The sequence below is a fragment of the Balaenoptera physalus genome, assembly GCF_965194825.1.
Source record: "Balaenoptera physalus genome assembly, chromosome: 4".
NCBI lineage: Eukaryota > Metazoa > Chordata > Mammalia > Artiodactyla > Balaenopteridae > Balaenoptera > Balaenoptera physalus.
In genome coordinates, this window is record NC_138891.1 from 103,655,146 (window position 1) to 103,675,137 (window position 19,992).

General features: G+C 36.8%; 1 protein-coding gene across 2 annotated transcripts in view; it reads right to left on the reverse strand.

Moving 5' to 3' along the window:
* Positions 1–19,992, reverse strand: part of NSUN3 (NOP2/Sun RNA methyltransferase 3) — a 30,570-nt gene that overhangs the window by 5,924 nt on the left and 4,654 nt on the right. For both annotated transcript variants that reach the window (XM_082460532.1, XM_082460531.1), the window contains 3 exons: positions 13,727–14,070; positions 4,619–4,773; positions 3,749–3,870 (listed from right to left, as the gene is read on the reverse strand). In XM_082460532.1, the coding sequence (XP_082316658.1) occupies positions 3,749–3,870; positions 4,619–4,773; positions 13,727–14,070 (621 nt within the window). The remainder of the gene's footprint in view (positions 1–3,748; positions 3,871–4,618; positions 4,774–13,726; positions 14,071–19,992) is intronic.

A 19,992-nucleotide genomic window follows, 5' to 3' on the forward strand; every position in this document is an offset into this window, starting at 1 on the left:
AGAAATGACTGGTCTCAGAAATTATTTTGAGAAAAGATAATAAAGGTATACTTTCAAATGGCACTTCATTAATAGAACTGGCTTACTCAATTATTCCTTACATCCTTGTCCCACCTTCTCATCTTCTGAAGCATGTGAGAGTTGTATATAGCTAATATGTTCATGTTGTATAAATTTAATAGAAGATTCTAATTTTTCCATCTCTGTATGGATAAACTGAAGAGTTCCCAATAAGTGTACAATGAACTCATATGGTTTGGGATTTCTTGTCATCATTGTGCCTTCCAATAAGCTTTTCATGGCAAAATAAAATCAGATTACTATTTTCACGATTATATATAATTATATACATGCATTAACTTTTTTAAAGAATCTCTAAAAAACTATTACATATCTACATTACTCCTTTTAAAAAGTTTAACGCCAAGAAACTTCTATTAAAGTGCTGATTTTCACTGATGTATCACATTCATAAAAACATGTATAAGATTAATGTTTGGCTGTAGAATATTTGGTAATAGAATATTGGTTTTTCAGAAGCTAGAATTCTGAATACTATTCAGGTTGCTTATTTAATGTAAATATGAATGATTTCTGGTAAAGTGAATGAATAATAACCATGGAAGCTATAAAATATCTTTGAGCACCATATCTGTCAGCAGACACGCAGAAACATACAAATTCAGTTTTCGACAAAATAGTACAAACAAAAAACTTTCCTTATTTGCCACTCAACTATCCTTCTCACTTCTTTTCTCCCTTCTGAGTGCCATCTTCTGTCTATAATATCAAGCTAGGCAATATTCGCTTGCTTGCTTTCTAATTGTTCTTTGCAAATGCAAATAAGGATCTGCTATCAATCCTTTATACTTTTGACTAAAACTCATACACATCAATGTATTTATTCTCTTGCATATGCTTGCATTTAAAACCTTCTATTTCTTACTGTGGAATAAAAGGATTGCCTTTTATTAAAGGATGACAAGGCAATAACTATATGAGGAAGATTTGGAAGAAAATAAGATAAATTTCTTTGTATGTGACATAGTAAAAGAGCTATCCCTGATGAGAAAATTACTATAGTCCCTATAGTCTTTTTTTTTTTTTTTTCATTTTTTGGAGTCAGGGGCAGGAGATAAAAGAGAGATTGTGGCTGGCATTATCATTTTTTTCCTTTACCTTTTCAACCCCCAAATTTGTAGACGTTAGGGAATTAGAACCATTATCAGTGACTATAGCTTGTGTATCACACACTCTTTCCCCTTTACCATCATAATCACACAGCCAAGGGGCTCAGAGTTTCAGCTGCCTCAAGTGGCTCCTAAACCTCTCACACAGACCAGGCATCAGAGGCAGGGAATGCAGAGTAGCTGCTCAAGGAAAAGAATGGGAGGGGGCTGGTGTGATGGTCTTTTCCCAATCACATATAATTACATGAAAACCTACACCCATTGTGATTGAGATGTCACTTTTGCACCCTGTTAATATGCTACTAAAGTGATGTGATGCTAAAGCCATTTCTTTTGGGGAGTAAGATGATGGGAGAGAGGGGTGGACCCTAAAGAAGAGCCTCACTTGTTAGGGCACAAGACGGTGCGGATGTGAGGTTTACTCAGATGCATGATTTTTGTGATGATGATCAAAATGCTATACGATGTTAAGGGATATGTATTAAATGGAGGAAAAAATTAAACTGAAACTAAAACCATGCTTTGGTTATGTAAATGCAATACTAATCAAAATAAACTATGTGAATTGCTTTACATTTATGCCTAATTACCATGCAGTACAATAATGATTATGTCATTATTTTTGTCAGATTAACTTTGCTATAAATTTAATTACATGTGTAAATTCTAAATATTCAGCCCTTGTAATTTAATGTTTTTAAACAATTATTTACTGAACCCCCTTCTACATGCCAGACACCAAATTGCATATTGGGAATAAAAACAATAAGACAATCCCTTCTCCCATGGGGTTTACAGTCTTGTTGAAGAAAGAGACAAGTACTAGGTAGATGTCCAGCGGAGGAGCTGGCAAACAATATATTTTTAAATGAAGGTAAGGACATGAGGGGAATACCAATCCCAGTCCTAGGGAGTTAGGTACGGCTTCAATAAGGAGATCTCAGAGCTGATTCCCAAAGAACCAGTAGAGATAGCCAAGAGAACGGGGAGAATGAGTTAGAAGAAGAACTCTTAAGCATAAGAAACAGGAAATGCACTGGCCTCAGAATAAGGAACCATATTCAAAGAAGATGTGAATATCATACTAAGGAATTTGAAGTCGTAACAGTAACGGGGAACCACTGCAGACTTCAAACAGGAGAACGACATGATCAGATTTACATTTCAGATCAGATTTGGCTTTACTGTGGAGAGTGAAGAGAACAAAGTAGGTTTACAAGGAAAAGACTTCAAGAAAAATTAAGAACAAAAAGGAGCCAGTTTCAGAACAATGTTTACACAATAACAGCAGTTTTTTTTTTTTTTTTTAACGTATTTCTCTCTATATATATAGTTTTCATGAGAGGGAAGAAAAATGATATCCTCAGGAAGCCTGGTTGCTTACAGCTTAAAAAAAAATCAGAGGTCACAATGCTAATAAGCCACCATAAGATTTAGTGTCTGTTCGTGTTAAGGCATCACAGTGGCAAAGCCCGAAGTAACAGGAATAATTAACTAAAGAGCCAGATCAAGAAAGTTTAGGTGAGAAAAAAGACTTAGAGCTGGATCAATGCGACACCCCAAGAGGTAGAAGGGAAAGGTGGCATAGAATTCTCAAACTATCTCAGTGTTACAGTAAATGAAAGGCTGACCTTGGAAGAATACAAATGAATAGTCTAACTGCCAGATGAAAAATGTTTAAGAACCCGCTGGTTGGCGCTACCTGGAATCACCAGAATGAGCTGAGACATAATCTGGTACAAAAACAAGACCATGTATTAGTACTGGTTGTAATACTTTGGTAATGGCATATGTTCACTGTTGTGAGTCAATCAGAAGTTGGAAGTAAAGCATGTTGTCAGCAGTGCATATAAACTGTCACTCATTCTCATTCCACATGTAAGATCATTCCACATGTAAGAAGTAATGAGTGATAAGTTATCACTTAACTATATTTTAAATAGTCCAAAGAATTTTTGTTCCACATTAAACAGTAGGAATTACTTGGGACTAGGGTATAAGTATAAATTTCTTTTGAAACCAGGACAGGATGTCCCAAAATGGCTCTGTTCTGAAGAAACCAAGTATCTTTCGGTGGTCATGCCCTTCTGGAAAATTCTTAGAGGAGAGATAAGTGCTAACAACAAACTATAACTTCCTAATCACCGAGAACAATGTGTTCATTACTAAAAAAAATGTGTCCTGGTCCAAAGCTACTCTTACGGGGGCTGCTCATACTCTGGTGAAAGAATACAGTGATGAATCCTACGCTCAGGATGGTCCTGATAAGCAAACAGCTTTAAACCATAGTAAAATCATTTGTGTCCTTTAAAAGACAATGCACAGCAACACTAGATTTCATTGAGGGGCTGGGGGGATGGAGGGGGCAGAGGTGACATTATAATACAAGAGCTGAAAGGGAAGAGGTTGAGAATTTTCTGGGTGCAGACTTTGGAGGATTAATTATTGACACCTACACAGGAAACCCTCCATTTGGGAGCTGCCCTGTGTCATGTTTTGTCATGCCTACTTAAATTATATTAGAAACCAAAGTGAGCTTTTATATTAATAGCCCTCACCTTAAGAGTTCTATCTGTAGAAGAGGCAAATTCCTCCTTTGGCTTATCCTACAGGCTGCATTCTGAGAATCAGAAGAGAACAACCAACTTCGATCATTTGAACACGGAGCATCAACTAACACCTACAGAAAAAAAAGGACACGTAATGCAATTATGAACTGAAAATATATCCTCAGACACAAAGTATATAGGGAAGCTAAGTAAATCATGACAAAAAGTAGCAAATAAATAAATAAATTTATTTTAAAACCAAAAATACACCTTGGTAAGTTCTTTATGACATTTCTTCACTAATACTTGACAGAAAAATTTCCTGTGCACTTTCAGTGTTTGGGTTTTTTAGGGGGGAGGGGCAATGAGAGGACTAACAGTCTACTAATATCTACCAGTATTTCATATTTTGATAACAGCAGAAACTTTTACAAAAGTTACTCATTTTAAACAGATGTTACTATACTTCTGAATTCTCAGCATTTATTTTTAAGAACTAATAATTCAACTTCAGTTTACTGAAATGCTTTCTTTTCCTTCAACTGTCATACTCTGATATGAAATGTTACCGAATTAAAGCAATACTGTGCACATGTTTGAGTACTGACCCAAATAATATCTGATCTCTTCCTGAGTATCTTTGAGGTACCTGGAAGTAAAAAGCATTCTATAATCCCCAATCTCAATGTTTCCGCTTCCTTTGAACATTCTGACCATCAAATGAAAACTGCTTCCATGTTCACTTTATCAAAATTCCCCAGGGTACTGAGTAATTGTATGAGGCTATGTCTGGAAGCAGATGGAAAACAACAACAACAAAGCAACATAACAGTGGTATCACTGGGAGTCTATCAGTCTGTCACAATGTAATAAAAGTACCTTGTCAAACGTTTCAGGCTGGGCATCTCCCATTTCTCTGCCATCCAATTCAGACACTTTAATTACATTTACCAAAGGCTGTGGGATGAAAGATTCTAACGTCTGCCTCAGCCACCTCAATCTCAGACCATCGTGTTCATTACAATGAAGATAACCTAAATGTAAAGGATTAAAAAGTTTTAAAACGAACACAACGGAATTGTTAAATTTCCACTTTTGATCAAATAAATTTCAGAAAGAAATTGGTTCATCATAATTACGCAGAAATAGGGCTCAGAGGTAAACATTATGATTCTCTTATGTTTAAAAACAGAAATACACTCACAAACACTTCATAAAACATTTACCATAGTCATGCCTACAGAGCCTCTCAGAAGCTCTCACCATTTACTCATTCAAATTTCATTTTGAAGATGAAAACCTTTAGAGAATTATGGATTCCTAAACATATGCTATACAACCAACACCTCAGACACAGTTCTCTCCTAAAGCTCTTAAGAGTAAATGATATATTCGTAAGAGTAAATGATATATAAAGTTCCTTCTAGGACAGAACACTTGCATTTTAAATAAACGAAATGTGGTATGTGGAAAAAAGCATGTAAAGTGTAATTGGCTTTATGATAAGAAAGACATGGGCTCAAATTATGAGCTGTGAGACTTTGGGGAACGAACTTAGCTCTCCTCAAGAGTCTCAGTTTCCTTATCTGGAAAATGGGGACTGTCCTTAGTGAAGGGGTTCAGAACACACCACTTCAAAATATGCTGCTTTGACATATTGATTATTTTGAGTTAAAGGCACTTGAATAACAGCTGATGCACAGAAGGGCATTTTGACCTTTCTTTTTCTTCCTGAAAGCAGGAGGTGTACTCCCACGTGAAAGATACCCTCCCTATACCAGGAGGAAAGAAACATTCTTATCACCAGAAACAGAGTCAAGGCCAAGAGAAAAAAATCTGTATGCTTGACTCCTGTTACTTTGTCTTATGTTGGTCACAGCCAGAAGCCCTAAGAGCACACAGGAGAAATTTTACCATCTCTACCTTACAAAGTCGTTGTTAAGATTAAATGCTACACCCTAAACTTATACAGTACTGTATGTCAATTACATCTCAATGAAACTGGAATAAAAAAAGTAGTTGTGATATTTTAGTAACATATCTAGCATAGGACTGCAAAAGTAGTAACAACAAATGTTTATAATAATTACTAACAATTCTTGAGTCCCTATTAAAGGCTAAGCATTGTTCTAAGACTTTACATGTAGTAACACATTTAATCCTCACAAACCTATGAGATAATTTTATTATGGTTTCTGTTTTACTGATAAGGAAACTGAGGCCAAGAGAGGTTAAGTAATTTGCCCAGGTTCACAGAGCAGGAAACCAAGACACTTGGTTCCAGAGCCCTACTTATTTTTAAGCACCATGCCATGCTGCTTCTCAGTAATAGAAGGCATTTAGCAAATGGTTCTCTCCCTAACAAAATAGTTGTTTTGTTCTTCCTTTATTTGAATATATATTTATAAATATTTATATATATTTATTATGTAGTGACAAAAATTTCATATAATATATATTTAAAGATAAGCATATTTTTAAATGCATAAAAATATAAAGAAAGAACATCAAAAATTACCTAAACCCCATTGTCTTCAGATTAGCACCATCTAACATTTTAATAATCATACCATATTTCTTTATGCCTATATGCACATATAAAACTTATATAAATGGAATTATATATTTTTGTAGTATCTTTTTTTCACCTTACTCTTCATCTACCCCCTCCACCAACTGCCCAACTACCCCATATACATATGCTTATATAATTGTCTACATACCCAGGATTATATTTACACACTTCTCTGTCCCATTACTCTCCATATATGCCAATATTTCAAAGGCAATACCACCAAGTCAATCAGTAGATATATAAATCATTTTTAAAGGCTGCTAAATAGTACATAGAAAAAAATGTGTCCTCCTTTATTCAACCATTGCTAATTGTTGGGCATTCACACTATTGTCACTAATAATAACATTCAATAAGCGTCTTTATAAAAGTGTACTTTCATAATGTGCTTTTATTATTAACGGGATATTACCAGAGGAATATATAGGTTTGGGTAGGGGAATTTTTAGTTTTAGTAAATACTACCCTGTCCCACCACCAAACTCTCACAGAAGTAAGTTTTATTATTACTCTGATATGGCTTGTTATGCTGTAGTATAATCCTTGCTGTCTAACACAATTCTTTTCATTTGTCTATTCATCATTTGGTTTTGCTTTTCTGTCAACTGCCTACTCTTATCATTTGACCTTTTTTTTTTCATTGCACTATTTATATTTTTCTTACTAACGGGTAAGATGTATTTTCATATTTTGAATATTAACCTTTTATCTGCCATCTGATTTGCAAATGGTTCCTAAATTGTCCTCTGAATTTATTTGTAGTATCTTTTTAAGTACATAAGTTTCACAATTTTTTTTAATAGTCAATCATATCACTTTTATAATTTCTAGGTTTTTTAATCTTATTTAAGGTGGTATTTTCAACCATTAGATTTTCAGGTCTAATTCAACTAAACATTCACACAGGCCACATTTGGCATCATCCTACACAGGACAGAAACTACGTCCTTTGCCAAGAGGGCAGGTGAGACATTGCTTTCCCTTGGAAGGCCTTGTGGCGGTCCACACAGGTGGTAATTCAGGTGCAAGAAGATGCGCCTCATGTTGGGCAGGTGCAGGAGCTGTCCTGGTTTAAAAGCCTCATGTCTCACAGGAGCCTATACTTCTTCTAACAACTCCACAGGCACAGCTTCCAGGGTCTCCACAAGGGACATGCCCAATTACAAGAGTCACGGCACTCAGGCCCAAAGCATGGCATCCCCATCAGGTCTTTAGGGTTTATTTACTCTTTCTCCCAGTGCACATTCATTTTACCAGTCAGGGTCATTTTTATCAAAAGCCTAGAAACAAAGTGACAATTTCTGTCAGGTTACCAGGGAAACAAATCAAGAGAACTAACTGAAGGTGAAATTCTAATGCAGAGTAGGAAAACTTTCTGTAAACTCTTTGCTCAAAAATATCTGTGTATACGTGTGTGTGTGTGTGTGTATACACACACACACACACACGTTGTTGTTTTTCTGGTTGTCACTCCACTGTTAAACTTGTAATGGCTTCCCATCATCCACTAAATAAAGTTCAAACACCTAGCTTTAATTAAATGTCTGTAATAGTGAGACCTCAAGAGAATTGTTCAATTTTAACCACTACCTCAATTATTTCACCAAAATATTCTGTGCTCCACCAAACTTGACTGACTCGTCTATTTCTCAAACATACTATGTACCTCTCCTATAGTACTTAACATATTTTATGTCATAGGAGAGTCCATGTGCATTGCTTACCTTTGCCACTACCAGGGCTCCAAATTTCTATATGGAAGGAGCTCAAGAGATGGCATCAATTTTGTTAGTGGGGAAAGGAGTAGAAAATCACTGTAAAGCTGCATTTGTACAGGTAGTACATTCTTTTTTATTTAGTTTACACTGGTTTTTTTGGGTGGTTTTTTGGAGGATTCACTAATGTAGCTTACGAATAGGTGTCTGAAAGCTCTGTCTTAGCCTGAAATCGCTAGAAAACAGTCTAAGACGAAAGTTTACATTATAGAAGGGGTACAGTCCCAGGGACACAAGAGTGAGAGAAAAAAGGAAGTAAATCATGCACGGAGGGAGCACAAATATAAGAGGGTTTGTAATAAAGCTAGCTACAGCTTCGCTCAGTCTCTCAGGATATGTCCATAGTCTGAAATTACTGACCCTTGTCAGAAACTGGCGTTTAGTGAACTAGAGACGAAGAACAAATAATCTACTGGCTTCTTCCTGTATCCAGTCTCTCATTGGTTAAAGTCCATTCCAAGAGTTCATAACTCCCACACACTTCAGGTTTGTGTTATCTGGCCCCTCCAGGCAAGTACTAAGGAAGCCAGAGAGTCCCTAGCCCAGGTGCAGCAAGCACTCAGGTGTGGTGACCTCTACTTGTCAGTTGGCACCCATCCAAAGGCATCCCCAATCTGTGGCAGTAGTAGCAACAGCAGCAGAAAACTGCCGGATGGCCTGAGCCTTTGCTAGGGTTTCTCCAGTGTGGAAACAATTCAAGCGGCTCAAGCCTTAAGGTGACGGGTAGTAGGAGAGGTGAAGCCAAACATATCTGTGATGGTGTGTAAACCAGGGTCATGACAACCCCCAAAGTCATACCTTGTCTCCACCCTGTCTAACAATACTAAGGAGCCTCAAAGGAAAGAATCACATCTTAATTTCATTCCATTTCCCTCTTTTTCTGATTTAGATATTTTACATTCTACTTCTATTCTTCTAGCGGTAACCCTAAAGATTTTAACATGCATATGTAGAAGAAAAATCTAAATTAAGGCAATCGCCACCATTTTTCCTAAAAGATATAAGAATCTTATAACACTTCCTCCTAAATAAGATGCTATTGACATTGTGTATTTGGGATTTATTTGGGCTTACATTTTTTAAGTGCATAAAATGTTATTATCATTGTCTTCCATAGTCAACGACTGTTAGATTTTCCCCATATATTTCCCACCTTCTTTGTTCTTCATTTCTTTTTGCATCGTCTATCTTCCATCTAGTATGGCTTTCCCTCTTCCTCTAGAATTGTTGGTGACAACCTTATACTCTTGCTCTCTCTTGGTCTAACAAAATGTCCACTTCACTTTTGCTCTTCAAGGATATTTTGGTGAACATATTTCTGAATTGACAGTCATCTTTTCTTAGCACATTGAAAACATCATTCTTCCGAAAGCTGGCTTCCGTTATTATGCTCAGAGGTCAATCCTCAGTCTAACTGTTGTCCTTTGAAGGTAAAAAGTTGGTCCTCTCTGGCTGTTATTAAGATGGTTTTTTATTTCCAACGTTCTGCAACTTCACTGTAATGGTCTATACTGGCTTAGCTGTGGTTACAAAATTTCAGAGGGTATGTCCACTCCTCCCCCACCACCAAAGTTGAAGACAGGCTTTCCTTTCAGTCCCTTGGAAAGGACAATTTCTTCCTAGTTTTCCTTATTGGAGGGAATAGCATTTTGGAGTCTCACCTTTACGTAAGTTAGTCTCCTAGTAGATGCTCTATTTGAGCAGGCTCTGGCTTCTTTTTTATTCCCACATGTTCATGAAGCACTAGAAATCAACGTGCAAGTTTTCGGGGGAAGCAAATGCTCTCAAGTGAAAAGCCAACTTCAATGCTCGATTTACCTCCTAGGTTCCCAATCTCTTAATTTTTGGCCACTGAGTATTTGCAGATCATTGAGGCATTTTAAAAGATTTTGTTTTTCTTTAATGTTATATCCCATATTTTTAAGTTATTTTCAGCAGGAGAGTTGGCTAAAATACATAGTTTGTCATACCACAGGAAACAGAAGTCTTAGTTATCTCTATATCCTTCAGAGCTCTACACCTACCATCCAATGCCTCGCACATTGTATGTGCTCACTAAATGTGGCTGACTTGATGTGAAACATGACATTATAATAAAGAATATTCAAATTGCTAAACCTGAAAATCAGGGAAGCTTTTCATTAAATTGTAGCTTTAGTCAAGATTCTCAATTCAGCATTTTAAAATAACTCTCAGATTAAATATAACTTTATACTATATTATTGTTTGGTCTAGACACAGATTTTATTTGAAATAGGCTTAGATTGGTTAAACTTTTTAAAATATATAATGTAAGGCATCACAATCCAAGATTCATATATATACTAAGACTCACTACATTAAGACAGAATTTCATGCTTAAATTGTCAAAGATAAACCAAATCTTTTTTTTTTCAGCTAAGTAGAAAAAGGGGTGAATTTAAAAAATTCTTGAAGAAGTCATTGTGGTTTTTCAGGAATAGCATTTTGGAGTCTAGGCTTTATGCTTTATTTTTTTTTACTACATGTTCCAAAATGGTCATTGCTAGTATTATTTCCAAAAAGAAGGTGCACCTAATGCAGGGAGTTCTAGGAGATGAGGGAGCAGGAAGGAGGGCAAAAGCAATTTCAGTAAAGAAAGGAGTCTTTCTAATCTTCTCTACCACCAAAGGCCAACTAGATGTAAAAAGAGTATTACTGACAGCAAAGAGAATTTCATGCCAGCCCTCAGCAAGAAAGTTGATGAAGCCACTCCATCAAGCTGGGTCATTCTTAATATGTTAATGCTTTCCTACTTAGAATCAGAATTGTTTTCTCTTTTTCTATCAACACCAGGACATTATGAAGGCGACGCTGACAAAAGCAGAACAACAAAAAACAGTGGACAATCCCTCACTGTGCTAACAGGTGGGAGCAGCTGGACCAGAGAGAAGTAGACTAATTTTTTTAATCATCCTAAACTACGAGCTTTTTAATCATTCAAAGCTGTGAGCCTTCTGGCCCAGAATAAAGGCCAGTACTGATCTAAGGAAATTCAGTGGATAAATGCACACTTAGTGCAGCCACCATTTTAAACTTTGCTTATAAAAGCTTTTTTTAGATGGCTTCTGCATTCCAAATTCAAGCACTGTAGCTAACCTAATTTGGGCTTTGAGCATCAGCATGAAGACATCTGTACTTCTTAGTAAACCATTATCATTAGCCCTTCTTAGATGAAAAGCTACTTCACTTGGAACACTGCCTGTAATTCATTGCCCTTGATGTGAGAACAGGACGATTCTTCTGCACTTCAAACTCCTAGAATATATCTGTTTGCCTTTGGATTCCTAATCTGGAATTTCCTTACCATAAACATGTAAAACATTTATAGCCTACTAATGAGTATAATCTAGGATTAAAATGTCTTCTTTTCAAAATGGTACCCAAATTTGGCATTTCTCTTCCATCTTTCACAATACTAAAAATTCTATATTCAAAATTGATGCAACAAACAAGAGTACTGTCAAAGAACACACAGTGAAAGTAATAACAAATACTCCTTATAACACGATTCCATAAAATTTCACTTTCAGCTCAAATTATAAAAATAATAAAATAACCTTACGAAATAATCTCTTTCGTTGTGATTTCTTACAAAACAATACAGCAAGCTTCAATAATAGAGTTTTAACAATTTGAAAACACACAGTATGGTTTTACCTAAATATACAGTTAACTGATATATTTGTACCAATGCCTGGTACAACTGTATTCACAGTTCTCAGAAAACTGTTTGTAATCTATTTCAACAGGAATGCTATCAAAGGAAGATATAAAGTAGCAGTCCTCAAACTAACATATGCATGCCCTGGGGATACATAACAACTTTTTAAGGGATAAGCAGGCTTAGATAGTTTCAAAAGAATTAATTTTCAGATCATCAACTTCTTAAAAAAGGAGAACACCTCTGGACAGGGCTTCTCCTAGGATAACGGCCCTTCACCAACTTTACAAATGAGGAGCAAGCTTCCCACCTGTCCAGTATCTTATTTCAAGTTGTTCCAAGGCATAGAAACCTCCATAGCCCTCCAAACAAAGGCAGTTCAACACACTGGTGCTCTGGCTGAGAAAGTGAATGAGTCTCCTAATTAGGCAACACAGCCTTTTTAAATTGAGATGGTTTCTAATCCTTTGCCTTCTTCAAAATCAAAAACAGACCTAAAGAGTGCTCACATAGTAAATGATTAAAATAATGCTTGGTGAAAGAGATCTATGTGATTTAGGGTTATAATTCAGTTTTAAAGAACTAGTGAGATTACTATAACACAATTCCCACCATCTTTTTATCTATGTGAACAGCATTTGCACTTATAAAAACAAAACCATCAAACAAAAACCAGACAGAATTGATGCTGAGCCCTGTCTTATCTAACCATAAGTAATTTTCATTCAGGGAAACCTAAAGTAATAGTTTAAACGTCCCATCGTCTCATTAAAAAAATATAATGAATGCATTACTTTTAACAAATATATATATAAAAATGTATATTACATACATTTCATCATTTTTGTACTACTAATAATAGTAATGATAAGTCATTTCAGAAGAACTTTTAAAATCTTTAGAATTGCACTGTCCAATACTACATCCACTTGCCACATGAGGCTAGGAGCACTTAAAACGTGGCTAGTCCAAACTGAAATGTGCTATAAGTGTAAAATGCACACCAATTTCGAAGACTTTGTAAGAAAATGAGAATGCAAAATATCTCATTAATAATTTTTATTTTGATTACATGTTCAAATAATATTGTGGACTTAATTGGGTTACAAGGTATTATTAAAATTAATTTCACTAGTTTCTATTTTTAATGAGATTGCTCAAAAATGTTCAATTATATATGTACTTCATGTTATATTTCTATTGGACAGAACTCTCTTAGAACCTTATGGTCCAATGATACAAAAATTGATTTTAAATGTGTATCGTTTTAAATGTATATGTTTTTGTTGCACAGAAGTATGACAAGGAGGGGCTTCCCTGGTGGCGCAGTGGTTGAGAATCTGCCTGCCAATGCAGGGGACACGGGTTCGAGCCCTGGTCTGGGAAGATCCTACATGCCGCGGTGCAAATAGGCCCGTGAGCCACAACTACTGAGCCTGTGTGTCCGGAGCCTGTGCTCCGCAAGAGGAGAGGCCGTGACAGTGAGAGGCCCGCGCACCACGATGAAGAGTGGCCCCCGCTCGCCGCAACTAGAGAAAGCCCTCGCACAGAAACGAAGACCCAACACAGCCAAAAATAAATAAATAAATAAATTTATTAAAAAAAAAAAAAAGAAGTATGACAAGGATATCAATAGAAGACTCTCAAATGTAAAAGTAACAAAATTTTAAAAATCTTTGTCTTTAGCTTATCAGCTAATGACATTATCTGATAGATTTGTGTTCACAAAATGTTGTAGTTTTGTTCCCAATTACCTGCCAATTAAGTAGCTGGAAAAAAAATGTTATTTACACTATTTCCTCAGCTAATATTTCCATTCTTTTCCACACTACCCTGGATTTTAGGCTTTCAAAGTCTGCAAACTCAATCTTACATTTCTCCCCGCATACTTTAAAAGTAATTTGTAACATGTGGATATTTAAAAGTTGTCAGTTATGAAAAGAAAAGTACATTACCTGGATAAGCACACTGTAGCAGAGCTATCGATTTGCCTCCAGGGCCAGCACACAGATCCAGAACCTTTTCCCCATCCCTCAATTCCAGAGCCAGTACTGGGAGAAGAGAGGCAGCATTCAGGAGATAGTATTTTTTTAGGTTTCCAATTCGGTGTCTTTCTGAAGGCATTCTGTGTGGAGTTCTGCTAAGGTAACATTTCATTGATTTAGGAGAGTAGGGTAAAGATCCTTGAAAGAGTGAGTGATAGCCCTTCAAATGTAAATCCTTTTCCAGTTCAAAAGGATAATTGAATCGGTTAAGAAGCACAGCATATTGCCAACATGATGGAGATGTTAGTATATCCCTAGAGAGAAAAAGAAAAACAGAGGGATATTAATATTATACACAGCAATACAATCTTATATTACTAAGTGAGGGAATGTGGTCCTAGTTTTACACTTTACTTACCTGTGATTTTCAGAGCCAGGAGTAGTATTACAGACTTTTTCTTTTGCCTCAGGCTCCCATATTGCTCAACCCAGTACTGTTATGTTCCTGTCTATATTTAAAACTTTGATATTTTGTTCATCGTGGGTTTTTTTCTTTTGTATCAGTTTTGGTCATTAAAATAGTATTTACCTTGGTTACCAAGTTTTAGGGGCTCTGCACTAAAGAGGAATGCCTCACTTGCCTCAGTCTAGTCCCTCCCTGCAGATTATCTTGCCAAAAAAACATGGCCTGTCTTTAACATACCTCAAAATCCATCAAAATAGATTTTAGTCTATCACTCTTTTTGCGCAAGGGAGCGTTTTTCTTAGAGACAAAGTTTAAAACCTGAGTCTATTAATACTGAAGGGAAAAGTACTATCATTAAAGGGTGTTTAAAGGAATGAGTGTTCAAGTTTTCCTCTGATGAAGATAAAAGTATGGAAAGCTAACAACAGTGAACACTACAGTAACAGAGTTAATGAGGCAATCAGTGGCTCAGATGATACAAAACCAAGGATGGTTTAAAAATCACTCATGGAAAAAAAAAAAAATCACTCATGGATTGATGGTGCAGGCTTTCCCTGCCCCCACCTCTCCAACAGATTTACCCTCCTAATTTTTTACTTGGTCCAACAGTTAGATCTGTTGACAATCACAAGCTCACATCAACTGACAAATGATACAGCAGGAAATATTTATTTACGAGCTGACCTTTCTAGCTGAGTTATTTGGGAGCCTCATTAACCACGGTCAATTAAGTAAATTCCAGCTGCTACTCACCCTGGTGTGGCCTATGTGAGGAATGGCTGGATTGAAATGTAACACCTGCGACTCTGGACGTGTGCCATGTGAATTTCAGTTGAGGCTAACATGTGAAATTGCTTTCTCTTTTCACTGCCTCTTACTATGATGGTGCATCACAGAAGCCCAGTGTTTCAGCTATACCGGAGGATGACAATCTCTTTAAAAACATGCTTCACAAACTTTAGCGTGCATCAAGTGCCTGTAAGAGACTGCTAGGCCCCACCCGGGGCTTTCTGTAGGTCTGAGGTAGAGCCTGAGAATTTGCATTTCTAGCAAGTTCTCGGGTGATACTGATGCGCTGATCCCCAGGACCACACTTTGGGAACCAACGCATTACACTGGACCCTAAAAGGAAATCTATGAACGCCACGGTTGTAAACCTTATGTCAGTCCATCCTAATCTTACCCTCCAAACTGGATGAATATCTATCCAGAGTTTTGAGTCATGTAGTAACAGGGAAATAATGCTCAGAAACATAATTTTATTAATACACACTAAAGTGGCTTAGCTTTAAATCATGTGTCCATCCCCTAGCTAACAAAGGGCTAGACACTTTCAATTGGCTTTATACACTTTCAATTGGTTAATATCTGGCAGGGCAAATCTCCATCCTTTTTTCTTTTTTTCTTCACAATTTCCAAAGCTATCTTAGAATGTTTATTGTTTCAGATGAACATGAGAATCAACTGGTCAATTAAAAATATTTTATAAAATATTTGTATAGATAAATAGATAATAACTTTGACTAGGATTATGTTAAATGCACTAAATTTGGGGAGAATTAACATTTTATTGTATTCACTCTTTCCAACTTTCACCACAATATGTTTCTCCATTTATTCACATTTTCTTTCAGATCCCTTAGTAAAGATTATTAATCTTGCATATTTTACTTAACCTTACTGTATAAAAGGATTGTTAGTTTAGGAACACTATTGATTCTTGTACATTATCCAATATGTTAAATCTTGAAGGATGAGGAGGAATTAGCCACAGGATGAAATGAAAATACAAATTCCAGGGCAAAGGCCATAGCGGCCATAGCACGTGTACAGGCACAAAGGTATGACGGACAGTGCATTTGGGGAATTAAAAGTAGTCTAATGTGGCAGAAGATTATATGGGTCAAGTATAAGATGATAAAGTTTTAAAATATTACCTTATAAATTTAAAATTCTTACAAATGAGAAGTCATTGAAAGACTCTAGGGGGGAGAGCCTCATTAGATTTAAAAACATGTACTTATGGCAGAGTGAGGCAGGAATCTTCAGAAATTATTCTATCTCATTCTTCAACAACTAGATAAAATAAGCCCTTGCTCAGAACAAATAAATTTTCTGATCCCTCTTAACCTACACCCAGCCTACTGAACTACCTGAATTTCCTGGAGCAAGTTTTCTTTAGCCTTTAACAGTCTCAGCATAAACTGCTCCCTCTGCTTGGAATGACTTTTCCTTTCTCACCCCCCCTCAGCCTGACTTTCCTCTCCTACTCGCTATTCACAGGGCAGTTTAGGCTTTATCTCCCCAGGGAAGCCTCTCTACCTACCACCCAATCCACCCACTCCATCTCACCCTGATAATATCAATAATAATAAAAATTACTGATCACATGCTTACTATGTGCTTTTTGCATGCTTACCTCATTTCACCATCACAACAACCGTGAGGGGCAGCTATTATGCTCATTTTAGAGGTCAAGCTAACTGAGGCTTTCAGAGATTTGGCAACTTACCCAAGGTCACATCACTGTTTAAAGAGAAGTCCCTGATTCAAAATCCGCTGGCTTTAGAGCCTAATAGGAGTGTGAGGCCCTGGTACTGTAGCACAAGTGGTATATGACAGGAAAGAGAAGAGAATTTCTACTCCAACCCTCACCTAGTGCCAGTGGCCCCGTTCTCCCTGAAGCTTGACATACGCAGCCCTTGGGAACCAGCTGCAACAGGATCCATTCAACGAAGTGACTGCTAAGGCTGCTCGGACTGGTACTTCCCAGCCCTGAGAAAGCAAAGCTGTGTATTAATGTGGGTCTCAGCACCCACCTGCCAGTAACCTCGTCTTCCCCCAACACACAGACACACCCTCCAGCGCTTGCACTGGTGGGATGATGCCCTGATGCTGGTGGCTACTCACTTCAAAAGCTCTGATGGATGCAGCAGACAGTGGAGGGAGCACATATTAGAAGACTCAAGAAGACACTGGCCAGGCGCCACACTGCAGGTCTCCTCTCAAGATTCATGAGGAGGAGTCTGAAGCTGCGTCACTTAATAAGCTCCAAGGTCAGAAGTGCAAGCACACCAGCAGTCAGCAGAACGGGGACCTAGAAGATCAGTGACCTGCAAATATTTTGCTAGTACTTCCACTGATACCATTTTGAAAAAAACTATGTACCCTCTGGAACATTTTAAGTTGACATCAAAATCTTCACCATATGTTTAAGGATGTAATTTCCAGCATACTGTAAAAATTGACATTTTAAAATACAAATTATACTACTTTTTAAAATCTATCCAGTGGAACCTAAATACCAGAGAGATTTTGAAACCCAGCATTGTCCATTTAAAGACTCATGGACTGACTCTTCTTGAACAGGTGGAAATTTTGCACTGTTCCTTTCCCTTTTATTTACATTTTATTTCCCCATATAACTGTATCCTAATACATTTTTGTGCTTTTAATCTTTATTACCTTATCGTATTTCTCTCTCTCTCTCTCTCTCTCACACACACACACACACACACACACACACGTGTATATATTAAATCTGTTTTCACTGTAGCCTTAAAGCTCTAAGTGTTTTATGGTAACTTCTGGATTAGTCATCAATAAAATGACTAGTACAAAATTGATCAAAATAACTTATAGATTTGATAATCTATAAATAATTTGATAATTGTTTAAACATAAAAAGGAAAAATTCATAGGAAATGAATCTCTTAATGAAATGAGCTTTTTCTCCCTCATAAATCCTGCAATGAATATTACCTAGTGCTATAACGATCAGGGTTCAACATCAATTCCTATTTTGAGTTTTTAGAAGGAGTGACAAAAACCTTCACTTAAATAAGTAGGTGAGAATTAAATATATTTTGTTAAAACAAGTCTCCGTTTTGTTAAAATTCTTTGAGTTATGACCTCAAATCACTAAATGACATATCTTCAAAAATATTTTAAATAATCTGTTGGCTGACAACTCAATTGGAGGTACTTTACTTACGCTGAAAGCAAAACTTGGAGACCATCTGACCTGTCAAAGAATTTGGTAGTCCTTTGTCATTTACAATTACAGTCCAATAGTCTCTGGCAGGGGGAGTTTTGACACCCTGGAGGAATGCAGTGTGGAAGAGCCAGGATGGTGAAAGTGTGACCCTTCTTGTAAAGTGGGACAAAGACAATGTAGAAGGGCAGGTTGGGAAAAGGGAATAAGTACCCCTCTTAGGCAACAGGGGAGCAGAGTAATCTCCTGAAAAAGCATACATGAAAGCCGAGGATCTGGAAGTTGATTGCTATAACTTGCCTGTGCTCACATATCCCTTGAAAATTGCATAATATATTATTTGGACAATGTTTGTTATATGATAACATGATTTTCAACTTTTGTGTGATTTTCTTTTCTCTTACTATTCTATTCTCCATTCTACCTTCCTATCTAATGATGAGGATAAAATATTATCTTATCTACACATCACTAAGCACAACTGCTTAGTTCTGTATAAATGCACAGATTACAGAACCCACTAAACGTTCATGGTTAAAATACAGAAATCCCTTTTGTTTTATTGCTATTATTACCCACTAGAGGGCGCTCATTCAATCATTTTAAAAGTCTGGTTTAGAAATCAAGAATAAATCAACTCATGGAAGTTCATCAAGGTATGTTTTCATGCCATTTTATTTCTATTCTTCAGAGTCTAATAATGAGCTGACTGCCTCCTACTCTTTCTTGACATTGTTTCCTCCTTGTTTCTCACGGAAGGGCAATCTATGTCCATATTTGTTAGCCACAGTACCTCAGATTGGGAGTCCTGAGTGAAGGTTTGTGTTTGGTGCAGACAACAAAAGGCTGAAAATACTGCACACAAGGAGTCCCTTGTATCAGGAGACACGTGCATACACTCCCAAGACTGGGACTCCAGACCCTTCACAGCAAGCAGCACACTTGGTAGAGGAAAAGGCAAAGACTTTCAAGTCACAGGCTTGGACTGGCCATAAACTGAGACACCTGGAAATTTTTCTAATCTCTGAGTCTAAAAGGAGCTAAAAGTTACTACTACACAGGGTGTGCACAGATCAAGGTTGAAAATGTGTGTAAAGCCAAATAAGGGTCAAAATAAAATCTAGATACTAGTTCATTTCTGTCTTCCTCAACCAGCCCACTCCACCCCCACCCACCCCTTCACAGATTCTGGTAATGCAATCTGGTTATATAATAATTTTTACTGCTATATGTGAACTATGTGACCTCTGGGTTAATGAGGAGAATGTTAAATATATATATATATTTATTTACAGACAGGCCAGACTTAACTATGGCTTTTTTTCTTGCCTTCCACAAAGTGCACACAAATTTCCAAAGTTCATAAAGATTTCCAATTACTCCTCCCCTCATATATATTTGAGGGCAGACTATATATAATCCATCTTTGTATTCCCAATGCTTAGCACAATGCCTGGTATATAAACACTGCCTAAGTTGTGAATACATACGTAGACCACTTGCACAAGTCTTAAGATACTGGTTCTTCAAGGCCCTCCCTTGTCAGGGAAGAGACAAGTCAGTAAATTATGACAATACAACCTTGAAAGAATTAAAACAGCTGTATCATCAAAATGCAGTGGAAACACAAAGGGCAGAACTAATTTTGCCAAGCGCGTATGGGACAGCTTGATGAAGAATAACAGTAATAGTAATAAAAATAATTCTCACATGTACTGAGGGCTTACTATACGTCAAACAATATTCTAAACACTTTGTTTTTATATGTAAATTCAT